Raw genomic sequence first — 12325 nt, forward strand, 5'->3', positions numbered from 1 at the left:
ATACCTGCTGTTAACACAGTGAATAGAAAAGATTCTGAAGCCACCAGCTTTCTCAAAGGCGGTTCTTGTGATGTAAAACTGGAACAATCATGTTACAAATAAGTGAAAAGTGATGTCTTATAATGACTAGGAATCGTACTGCAAATCATCCCTTGCCATTGGGTTGTAATGCAAAATAATAATACATTTGTCATTTCCTGGCTCTGAAGGTGGGGGATTTATACCCACACTTGCACAAACTTAATCTATATAGCTCATTCTGCACTGCTGAAGTATCTTTGGAGACTGCTAAAAAAATATGATGAAGTTTGATATAATATGGTGTAGTAGTGTCATGTAAATTAGACATTTTACTCGGTTGGTATTACAGGCAGGATGTGGACTCTTGGAATACTAGGACTGGTATAAATGACTTATGCAAGGAAATGCGCATATAAGCACCACAAGCAACAGTCTTAGAAGAATGGCCTGTGATTTTAATGAACATTTGTTCACAGCAATAAAATTGGGGGAAGTCTTTACATCAAGACAAGAAGGACACTCACATACAAACACAGCACAGACAGATAGTGGGGAACACCCTCTAAATCTGACAACAGGAGTATGACTGCAAGGTTACAGCACATCAGACAACACACACCTTTCCTTTTCCTATAAGCCCACCAAAGAAACAGACTGTAGGCATAAAGATGTATAAATTCCAAACAAGCAAAACCAGATAACCTTGCCTAATGATTACAGAGGCTGAAGGAGATAAGGTTCTGAGGCAAAGAACCACCCCGTAACAACTGATGATTGCTAAAGGGTGTAAAGATCTGCCCAACACCTATTTCAGCATGAAGAACCTAAAAGACATGATGAAGACTTGCTAGTTGGTGTCCCTTATTCTCTGTGTCGCTCGCAAGTAATCCTGGCCAGAGCACTTGAACACAAACAGCCTGGTGCTTTGAACGTGGGTGTGAGTCAATGAAATCCGTGAGAGAATGAGTGGGCATGCGTAAAATTGACATACTTAGAGATTCTGTAAATAAAGATCACCTTCTCCTTCCATAAGGTCTACAACTGTCATACTAACTTCCTACAGGGAGAAATGGGTAAACTGTATGTTGACAAAAGTACACTTTTCCCCTTATCTGCTCAGTAGCAAAACAACTACCCTCACCTCTCTGCAGCAGGGCAGGTACAGGAGAGCAAACTGTTCCACCTAGATGGTGACACTACAAATCTTTGCATTAACAGAGATCTGGCCAAAATGTTCTGTATTAGAGTATCCAAAACAAGTAAAGGCAGATCACACTGAACAGGACAGAAAGCTAGTTAAAAAAGAGAAGGAATATTAAGACAATATTTGGGTGTATAGGGACACGGTTAGGAAAGCCAAGGCAGGCCCATCATCAGCAAAAAGTCAAACTGTGGGCATGGATGACACGGAAAAGGCTGAGATACTTGATGCCACCTTTGCCTTGGTCTTGACTGATAATCCCAGGTCCCTGAGACCAGAGGGAAAGTCTGGAGCAAGGAAGACTTAACCTTGGTGGGGAACATTTGAGCAAAGTGGACGTATGTGAGTCCATGGGACCTGGTCAGTGCCTGTATTTGACAGGAATAAATAATGGTGCTGCAGTCTGCTATTTCAATCTTCCAGCTGTTAGAAACAGCTGTAGCCAAGTGCTCTTTTTGTGTGAATTTGTGCACTTTGGAAAGAAGATGCCTAGGTAATTATAATAGTTCAGGCTAATTTCTCTCTGACTTTTAAAGGAAATTAAAGACAAGGAAATCCTTGTGATGGAGAATCTTGCACATAAATCTATGAAAACAACTACAAAGTCTAAGACTGCAAGACAGTATTTCCTGAAATAATTGTAAACAGGATAAAACATTGATCCATATAAAAAATATATTCCATTTTACACACAGATAAATATACACCTCTAGACTGACATATGCATGTACACACCTGCATACATAGGCACATTTCAAACTTGTATCCGTTTCCTTATCCTTAAAACAAGCAGTAATTAACACTGATAAAATAATCCTTTTCTGCTAATTATTAAAACTGGTTTTCAGGAGTATTTTCATCTATGTATCATAAAGCCCAGTAACTTCAATAAAAGAGAGAAAGTATTATTTCACCTAAAATTTCAATGTTGATTGTCTATTCTTACAGAATTCTGGAATATTTCTATTTTCAGCAAGATTAATTTTTTTTCCTGGACATGTTATTTCTTCAAATAACAACACTGAATAATGATTTAAAGATGGTTTATTTAATTCTTGTGGAATTATTTACAAAGTTCAGATGGTCTTTGAGTTTTTCATTCTCCAATTTAATAAACTTTCATAGTTACAACTCTATTAATTTTCTCTGTTTTACATTAAAATTATTTAGATTAAATCCATCATTATTTAGCTTAGATGATCTACTTCCTGAATAAGAACAAAATAATGGTGAGATCTGTAGTTTTTAATAACGGAATTTTCATTAAGCCTATTATAAACACTGCACTTTAAAAACTTACATTACCAGTCATTTATTTTTTTACTGTAGAATCTTACATTACATCACTCATGATATTCCTCAAGCAAACAACACTGCATTAGCATCAAACTGATTATCGCTGTGTTATGTTGCTTAGATACTGTAAATTTCAAGTTTAATGCATTTTATGTAGACATTTTACTTGCAAATAGCAAGTACTACTTCACAGATAACATTCTCAGAAAACGCTTGTTATAATCTGCAACCTATTATGGAGAAGAAACAATGTAGCTTATTGAGACAAGGTTTTAAATGTTCAACAATGTTAAAGCTTTATCCGAGTGCTCAACACATACCTGTTCCCAGGCAAAGACATGTTGATTGAAGTAGAACTGAATTTGTTCATTGGCAATGTTGATGCAGAGTTGTTCAAAAGAATTTTTTTTAAAATTCTCAAAGCCAAAGATATCCAGAATTCCAATGTTTAAACCATCATCGTTTCCACTGCAAAGATTAAATAAACCTTCTATTGTTGTATCTTTATTTTATACTGACTAGCTTCATTATTATTTCACAAATAGGATATAACAGGCCAAATTCATACACCTGTTAAACAGAGTAATTTTTGCTAAACCAGATATCTCTTAAAATAACAATCAATTTTTGTTTGAAATACAGTAAATGCACATCAATTCAAAGATGGCTGTATTTGCAGACCAGATACACTGAATCATGTACTGATGGTGTCAATTTATAAGCACATAGAGAATTTACAATTTTATTTTTAAACTAATATTTGCTAGGTATTATTCTACTGTAAAAAACTGACTACAGTACAGAAACAACATGCAGTTTGTTTTGTTTCTGGTGTAACGAAACAGGCTTTACTCACCAGCATCCTGAAATTGAAGATTGCTGTTGTTAAATATTATTTCTTCATGTTATTTATTTACAACAATTAAAACTGTTTATTTAAGCATGAAAGTCAAACAAATGAATACCTGACCTTTAATGCATCTAAATAACTACTTTAAGTACTGGAGTGTGGTATGAATTTAAATTATCAATTAAGTTCCAGAGAAGTACAATTAGTAAAAACTTCAGTTTGAAATTTTAGCTAAGAAATTCTGAGAGATCTGTCATTTCTGCAACTGGGAAAACACTCTATTATTTCTATTTGCTGAAACAAAAAATTAAGAGGATACAATTTTGTATCAAAATGAAGTTAACATTAGTGTCTTCTCCTAGCTAAATTAAAAAAAAAATCACACTCTATCTATAAAACCCCTTTGAGGGGCTATCTGTAACTAATTTTTAACACTTTTCTTTTTGTAAGAAGTTTAGGAAATTGAATATGAAGAACTAGCCGCAAGATACTAATGAATAGCATTTCAATCTCTTTGTGAAGTCCATCTCAAAAATGGACGTATTTCACTGGATCAAAGATACTTGTTGCTTCTGACCTGAATTTAGTAACCATTTTATTTGTCTGGAAATGACATTTTTGGTGACTAGACTACTGAAATTTGTCTTCTGTGTTCCTTCTCAAAGCTAATGACATAAAAATAGCAGACAAATTATATTATTACCACAAAACCAAAGCAGACTTCTGGGTTGTTTTCTGTATAGTAAACAATTCTGGTCAGACTTCCTCCCTCCTCACCAGCATAATAAGTATTCTATTTGAAAGAGGCTTTGTAAAAGGCACGTGAGAGAGGCACACAGACTAGCAGTGCTGCCCCATTTATCATTGAATTTTATCCTATCACTTACCGATTAAAGTTCTGTTTATTGTGCTCTGCCCTAAGTATTTGAAAACAGACAAATTTTAGGATTGTAACCTTGGCTTTCTCTGATATTTAAAAAGAGATTTGCAAGACAAAGTTATTTATTATTGATATTTCTCTTCAGATAGTTATGTTTGCCCCTTTTCACTGCTATTATCAGCCAGAGAGGGCCCTGACCTCTAGGATCTACAAGGCAAGCCACATCATTTCTTCTTTGATTAATTTGCAAAATGTGTTATGCCCTCCTTCCCAGTATCCTTTTTGTCTCTGTGATTTAAACGTCATCTTGTAAGGGTAGGGTGGACATTAACCTTGGTTTATGAGTTTGGAAACTACTCTCACGCATGTATGAAACCATGCTCATAATAACAGCAACATAAGCAACATCAACATAAGCAACAGCATCAATGCAAATAAGAACAGAATTTGACCTATGTAATGAACAGATGAATGTCAAAAGTTGGCACTGAAAAAGGATAAAGGAGAAAGTAGCTAGTATGCAATTTACAAAGTGTTAAATGAGTAACAGCCAAACACCAGACGTCTGTGCTATCCGTATGTACTGTATTTTCACTGCATACTATGAATAGGATAAAACCTTATTTTTAACATGATGGCGTCATAAAAGAAAGGTAGTGGAAAAAAGTAGATGAAAACATGAAATACTGTAGTTTAAACAATATTATTCCCACAGAAAACCTCTCTTTATTCTGGAAAAGCTTCTTTTACCTTAAATGTTTGTCAGGTTTGAGCAAAGTGTTGATGCGATTGACTATCCAGCTAAAGAGGCGCCCGTACAGTGCTTTGGCCATGGCATCTCTGACATCAGTGGCTTTTTCCACAGTGTTGGGACGAATAATTGTTTCTCCTCGAGTCACTACACAGTGAGAAGTGAGGGCCTCTTGCAGTTCATCTGCCTGAATACACAGCAAGGACGCACCTAGGAAGAAAGATCACAGGCATAGCTCAGAGGCATATTTTGGAAGGAAAAATACACATTTTTGCAATCAAAGCTGCAAGTAAATGTATTATCAATAAGGGCCAAATGAAAGTCTTGAACTATGACTAATGAGGGTATTCACACCAAACAGCTGCACATATTTAATTTAGTCACCAACCTTCCTAGCTTCCACTGCAGTCAGTGAAGAAGTGATTCAAGCAGAGGCCTTTAGGTTCCCAATTGCTTTATCAAGGAGGCTATTTCTCCAAACTGTCTACAGAGAAATGCTAGGGAATCTGGGTGACTATGTCAGGAGTATGTAAGTTGTGAAGTATGAATATCCCTCTCAGTTATAATCCATCCATATAAGCCACTGCTGTCCTCCTTTTGTTCCAAAAAAGGGGTGCTTCTTTCCCAGTTCCACAATATTTTTCTATCTATGGCAGGAAAATGTGTAAGAAGATAGTGTGAAGATTTCATTATCTCCCCACCTGTAATTACTGGGAAAGAGGAGCAACTTTCTTGGGTATGTTTGCCCCTTTTCCTCCTCTGCCTGCTGGCAGCCTATAATGTAAGGTATCCCTTCCAAAGAACTACTAAGTCATATTTCAACAGGCACTTGTGGGGAACAAGTAATGAGTATCTGAGAAAGAAACAGGGAAAAAAATATTCAGTGCGTTAATGAGGTTCTCCATCAAATGTTCAAATAACCTTGGAAAAATTCCAAAGGTTTTCTATTCAGGCATGTGCAGTATTAGTCATATTTCCTGAATGCCAGTGAACTGGTTAGTCAAATAAGGTGCATAACATGGAAATACTTCTCTTTTTGCATTTGAATTCAGGTGGTCTTGGAATTACTCTGTCTTCAGCATTTAATTCCTCTTGCAAAATTTCAATGTGAATACAGCTTTCATTAATAACTCTCTTGCAATAAACAAAATTTGCTATCAAAACATCAATGAAAACCAATCTTAAATCAAGAAAAAACACTCACAATTTTCAAGGGCTACTGGATTGGAAATGTTGCTCTTGTCAATCATATGTTCAGATACCACTGCAGAAAATTCAATGTTACCCACATTTAAAATGGCAGCCAGGACACTGTACACACTTCCAAGTTCCTGAAAAAGTATATTAAAAGAGATGCAATACTTAATGGCCAGATAGATTTGTCACTTTGGTTTGTGTGATGGGCACACGTTTCCCGTTGTCTGCCCACATGCCCACTACTTTTAGGGGTACTGTGCTCAGCAGTTATTCCCTGTTCCGCACTCAGCATAGTCTTTCAAGTGTAAGATACCCAAAGAGGGCAAGACAAACCAAGCCTAATCTCTCCTCTATACTTGTCGACAGGACAGGATTGACATGGAGTAAGGAAAGCGCATGGTTATTGGTGAACGTTATCCTCTTATACAGAAAGAATTCAGAAGTTATTTATATCCACCCTTCACTGTGTTCACAGGCACAATTGTGTCTAAAAATGTAATACCTAGATCAACAAAAATGTAAAAAATCTGCATCCGTATTTCTTGGATCACGGAAACAAAAGTACTCCAAATAATAGGTCTGCCATGGCTCTCACCGACATCATCAGAAGTTTCACTGTAAGAAGAGTGAGACCTCACATTTCTGATTTCACAAAGCATTTTACCCTTCCAAATGTCAGTAGGAACTGTGTACTCACCAAAACACTTTAGTATGGACTCTACTTAAACATGTTTAAATTTCATATGGTTTAATTCTTAGGTTCTGAAGAGGGATTCTGCCTTGAAAAAGCCTAATGTTAGTCTGGACAGTGAAGTGATACATACAGTAAATTATTTTAAGTACTTATACATCACAAATAAAATAACATTTGCAATTAATGAAATAATGCTTTCAATCCAGGTTTGACTTAGACTTGAACTGTGAATTTTCCTCTGAACTGTGAATGTTTATCAGTGTACTGCATAACCTCTGAGTATTTTCTACTCAGAAATGTTGAAGTGTTCCTGTAAAGCAGACTAGGTTTTAAGCTAGGAATCTGAGATACCACATATTCTGAGGCATGCGGTAATAGTGTATTTTATAAATAGCAGGTTTGTAAGTTTTGTAGTGGTTTTATAAGAAGCAGTTTTGAAAATTTGATTGGTATTTTATAACAATGAACTTTTCAACATTGCACAGCATATTCAATAGTTCGCTAGTACCATGTCAGGCATCATTTACTCCGATAAAATCCATAATTGCTCTAGAACATTTGATCTTGTTTTCAACACTTCCAGAAGTTAATCTAGCAGTTAATAAATTAATTATTCCAGTGACAGCAAGACAAACTAGGTAAGCTCTCTCTAAAAAATTATGCTCAGGATAGTTAGCACACAGTTTACCTGGCCTTTAAGCAACCATTTTATTTTTAATCTTAGGGACACAGATGAAATGCGAAGAAATGGATAGCTTAACTTCTGACATTATGCTACAGTATGTATAGCTGCTGACAGTTTTGTGCCTTTTTCCAGCATGTTTGGAATATGGCTTGATCATTCTCATACACCATGATTATTGTTCACCTCAGGCAGTCGTTTCCTATTAATTTTGCCATGCAGCCTGAAATAAAACAGTGTGATTTTAAGACAGGGGGTACTGATAGTAGTTACTATTAAAGCCTGCCAGTCAGTTAAAAACAAATTTCAAAGAAATAAAGCATTGTTTAGGACTCATTTTTTATTGGAGTGGAGAAGGTATTCTGTCCAAGGTTTTCTGCTAATAAAACATGAAACATGCTTATATAGAACCCCCTCTGTGCACTGGGATCATTGTCAAAGCTTAAGGCTGTGTTACTAAAAAGTGAACCTAGAAAAGGAACTCATTGTCTTACAGTATTGTTTTCTCACTGAAAATAAATTGTCTCTGCACATGTATCCTATATCAGAACCTCAGTGGGGGAAGAAGACTTCTCTGTTCCTTCTTTCTTGCAAACACAGCCTCAGACAGGATAATTCACCCTGTGGAGAATGTAAGACAGGCTAACATGGATGGGGCTCACGTGTAACCACAGTTAGATTGCCTGCGGTACTCAGCCTGCTTCTGAAACTGTGGGGGTTCTAGAGGTAGGTAATTCTTTGCAGATTCAGCTCACAGTGGCTTGCTGAATTAATCAAGTGAAGATACATGATAGAACTGCACAATGCAGCCAGTGACCTAGTTCTAACTGTATCTTCAAGACATAAGAAAAGCCTCTTTTGGATGATCAGAATTAATCTTTCCATCCATCCAAATGAACAAAAGAACTAGGAAAAAAACCGGACTTGCTGCTTTTCATGGTATAAATTAGGACTTATCAAGGTCTCTGGTGCTGAACCATGCATATCCTTCCGTGCTGCTCTGGAAAGGTGGAGGGACAGGTGTGAAAGGATGTGATAGTACAGGTGTGATATTTCTAAGTGCAGTTGTGAATAAGCATATAGAGGAGAAAGGGAATGTGAACTCTACTGCTACTATGACTTAATGCAAAATGAGTATGGAAGAACAGAACAGGTGAATAAATCTGTTCAGCTACCTATTCAAGTATTTACATTGAGGGAAGTCAGAAATATCCAAGTGAAGTGAGTAATTTTCTGTGAAAAGCTCCTTATAACATGCATTTTTGTCAAAGAAATTAAAACATACATCCATTCTGCAATACTAGTGCTATATTTCTCAGATACTGTATGTATCATACTCCTACTGTTGGTTGTGATAAATGAAGTTAGCAGTAAAACACAGATGTGATACATCACTTCTCTTAAGAAGAGAGAACTAGGGTGCAGGATGGGATTTTCTTCACTTGCATCCTACTTTATAAAACCAGAGGCCTGCTTTTATTTTAATTACACCAAATACAGCCTGAGGAGAGGGGTTTAATGTCCAGCAAAGCAATGATATGAGATCATAAAGAAAGAATGGGTTCATTTAATATTTAGTGATGAGATTCACTCCAAAGAGATGTAAAAACTTCATTCCAGTTTCCCCCTGGAATTGTGAAAATGTACTGAGTTAATAAAAATTCAGATCAACTCAATGGATTATTTTGAACTCTCACTGAAATCTTTAAGATTTCAGCTTAAAACAGAGATGAGTCTTGTATTCACAGGCCTACAATTACAGGCTAATAAATAGTTACAACATAATTTTCTATGCATTTAAACTGCAAAAGCCTTTTTTCCCAATTACTCAGCTGTGCTGTGTTCACTGACTTCAGTGTTGTTGGCTAATACCGTTTCATTAGTTCATCAATGCCTTGAAACCTTAAGAATTTAAATGTAATATAAGTAGGTAGCCTAAAACATAAACACACTACTGCTAAAGGAAAAAAAATAACAAGGGAGATTATTTGAACACGTTAGACAAGCTTTTCTTGATTAAGGTAGCCATCAAAGTTCACCAAAAAAAGTGTTATCATCAGCACTAACCTCCAGTGTAAATCCTATGACCTTGAAGCACTGTTCAATTAATTCAAACTGAGACTTATAAAAGCTATTGTTCATGAAATCTTGCACTATTCTGAAATGATCGTTTTGCAGATATCTGAAAGAGTTGATGGATACAGAGTTAGAAAGTAAATGAGGCTGAGAAGTCAACACCGCATTTCTTAAAAATCAATTTATGTAAAAGTAAACTGCATTACCTGGGAGGTCTATATTCTGGCAGCTTATAATGTGCCAGTTTTTTCTTTTCCGCCAGACCAGCATAAATATAATAAAAAATATGGAAATTTTTCTCTCCTCTGAAACAACAGAAACGATATACTGGTTTAGTAATGTAACTATGTTACATTTACTGATGACATACACACTATTATTAAATGTTATTTCAATAACAGGCAAGGCTCATGCAAGCTGACAGAGGACTCTGAAAGAAGATTTAGTACACATGTTCCTGTGAAATGAACAACCTTCCTGTGCCACTCTCCGTGTGAGTTTGGGAATCATGTTCTCCCAGAAGAGCTGAACAGCCTGCCCTTGTAATACAGGTTCCTGGATGCCAGTTCTCTACCCTGGTGCAGCCGTACGGACCTCCCACACAGAGACCTCAGGGAAGAGAACACACTCGACACAAACGGCTTCAGGCACCCTTGGAAGTTCATGTCTCAGAATTTAACCTCCTACAGTGGCTCTCACGCTAAACACTTTGGTGGGATTTTCTTGTGAATTCAGACATCTAAACATCTAAAAATAGCATGAGGCACATAAGTGTGTTGCCGACTTCCTCTCTCAGCATGTGGCTAGATATAAATATAAAATGACAGCCACAGGACAAACTTATGAGAAGTTATGAAAAAAGTGGTATTTTAAGGAAAAAGCTGATTTTATTCTGAAAAGGTAGTTTCTGTGCTTATGTTCAACTAGGAAAAAAACCACCACTTCATAAAATTGCCTCCAAGTTTAAATTGTTTATTGAAACATTCCAAATGATACTTAGATGTTCTTCATGTCATAAATCTAGAACAAGCTACAAGGTAATGAAGAACTACAAAAAGAAGAGTAAAAATGAGTAAGAATTCAGCAAGAGGAAAAAATTTAAATCAGTAACATCATTCTAGTCTCAAACTCTGTTTTTCCTATTGTTATTACAGCAGAAATAGAGTTGCTGGATGTGCTATATATTAGGATAGAAAATACGTGCAAATAATTTAAATTAATTGGAAACGCTATTTAATTTTTCTGACATTTTATATTATGAAATACACAAATGACAAAGATGGATCTGTTCTGCATTTGGTCCATAAGCCTTTATAACTAAATCCTACTAGATGCTCCAAAATGGAAAATGAGCACTTTGCAAACAAACAAAAAACCCTATAATACTAGAGGAAACGTAGAGGAATTAAATCCTAGTGATAAACTTAACACAACACTTCGAAGTTCCACAGAGAAATTTATAACTGAACTATTAGAAAGTTTTAAATTATTTACACATTCTGATACACTTTATATATCACATAAGTATTTTTATGAGATTTTAAAAAATAACCTAGGAGGCAATGAAAAAAAAATCAGTAGCAGTTTTCAACTAGCTTATAGCTTATAAACCACTCATATATCATTTCTAAGAAAATAATCCGGTACCTTATTCAGCTTCATGTTTTCATGCAAAATAATTTCCTGCATTGCAAGCCTACTTTGTAACCCCCAATTCAGGTCAAACATAATTTTTATACTTACACCGCCTGGTGAACAACTCTGGATTTTTCAAGGAGATACTCTGAAATCTGAGCTCCTACTACCGTACCACCACAGGTGAATTTCATTTCCAAGTATTTTCCAAATCTGCTTGAGTTATCATTGATGATGGTGCCTGCATTCCCAAATGCTTCCACAAGGTTATTCACCTGGAGGATCTTCTCCTGTAGAGTCCTGTTATTAGCCTGGATGTGAAAAAGATACTCCTTAAAATTATCAGTAACCATTCAAATAAATCCATCCTTAAGCATTTCTTTCCTCTTCTAGTTGGTGTTGCCAAGTGTAACATCATCAGGGCAGCCATTCCCATTTGAATCACATGGAACGAAAGGCACGTGCATGTCATGAAACATGTCAGAAGATAGCAATCTGTAGAACTAATGGCTGGCTGGAAGAAATAACACACAAAATGATAATGACAACACCAAACCTAATCACTTTCTGTGGTCCAGCACTCTGAGATGGCTGGCCTGCTTGTTAGCATCTGCTTACTGCTGCACTGCACCGTACCAATAGATCAGTTTGCTGATGTGCAAAAACGGCATTTTGTTTAGACAGTTGTGGAAGGAGGTAAAAAACTAGAAGAGGATTTTATCTAGTATAGTTTGGGTGATTTGAAGAAAATTAAACAAGGAAGAGACTAAAAGTCACAGCCCTCACTGCAGTGGGTACTTCTTTGTGGAATCTTCAAAATATTTTCAAGTGACCCTAGTTCAGGAGGGAAGATGGGGTAGGCAGATCAGCATCATGTTCCAATCTGACCTTACAGAAGTTCTCTGGAAAATGTATTACAATCTTGTCCTCCTACCAATGCCTTGTCCATAGGGTCAGTCAGTTAGGCCTAAGACAGCAAAGCCTTACAGAGGCATTCCGCATTCCCTTTGACACATACCTTGCCCAAGACAGTGAGCTGCTG

The 12325-nt window shown here is 36.3% G+C and overlaps 1 protein-coding gene across 1 annotated transcript in view; it reads right to left on the reverse strand.

The window, feature by feature from the left end:
- The window catches only part of MYO3A (myosin IIIA), a gene marked incomplete at both ends in the record, with an annotated part of 65208 nt that overhangs the window by 35243 nt on the left and 17640 nt on the right, over positions 1–12325 (reverse strand). Inside the window, 7 exons of the mRNA XM_010137193.1 lie at positions 2839–2986; positions 4999–5209; positions 6204–6330; positions 9640–9754; positions 9855–9953; positions 11392–11594; positions 12302–12325. The exon at positions 12302–12325 is cut by the window's right edge and continues 1 nt beyond it. Coding sequence (XP_010135495.1) covers positions 2839–2986; positions 4999–5209; positions 6204–6330; positions 9640–9754; positions 9855–9953; positions 11392–11594; positions 12302–12325 — 927 coding nt within the window. The remainder of the gene's footprint in view (positions 1–2838; positions 2987–4998; positions 5210–6203; positions 6331–9639; positions 9755–9854; positions 9954–11391; positions 11595–12301) is intronic.

Source organism: Buceros rhinoceros, unplaced genomic scaffold, assembly GCF_000710305.1.
Source record: "Buceros rhinoceros silvestris isolate BGI_N320 unplaced genomic scaffold, ASM71030v1 scaffold15875, whole genome shotgun sequence".
Taxonomy (NCBI): domain Eukaryota; kingdom Metazoa; phylum Chordata; class Aves; order Bucerotiformes; family Bucerotidae; genus Buceros; species Buceros rhinoceros.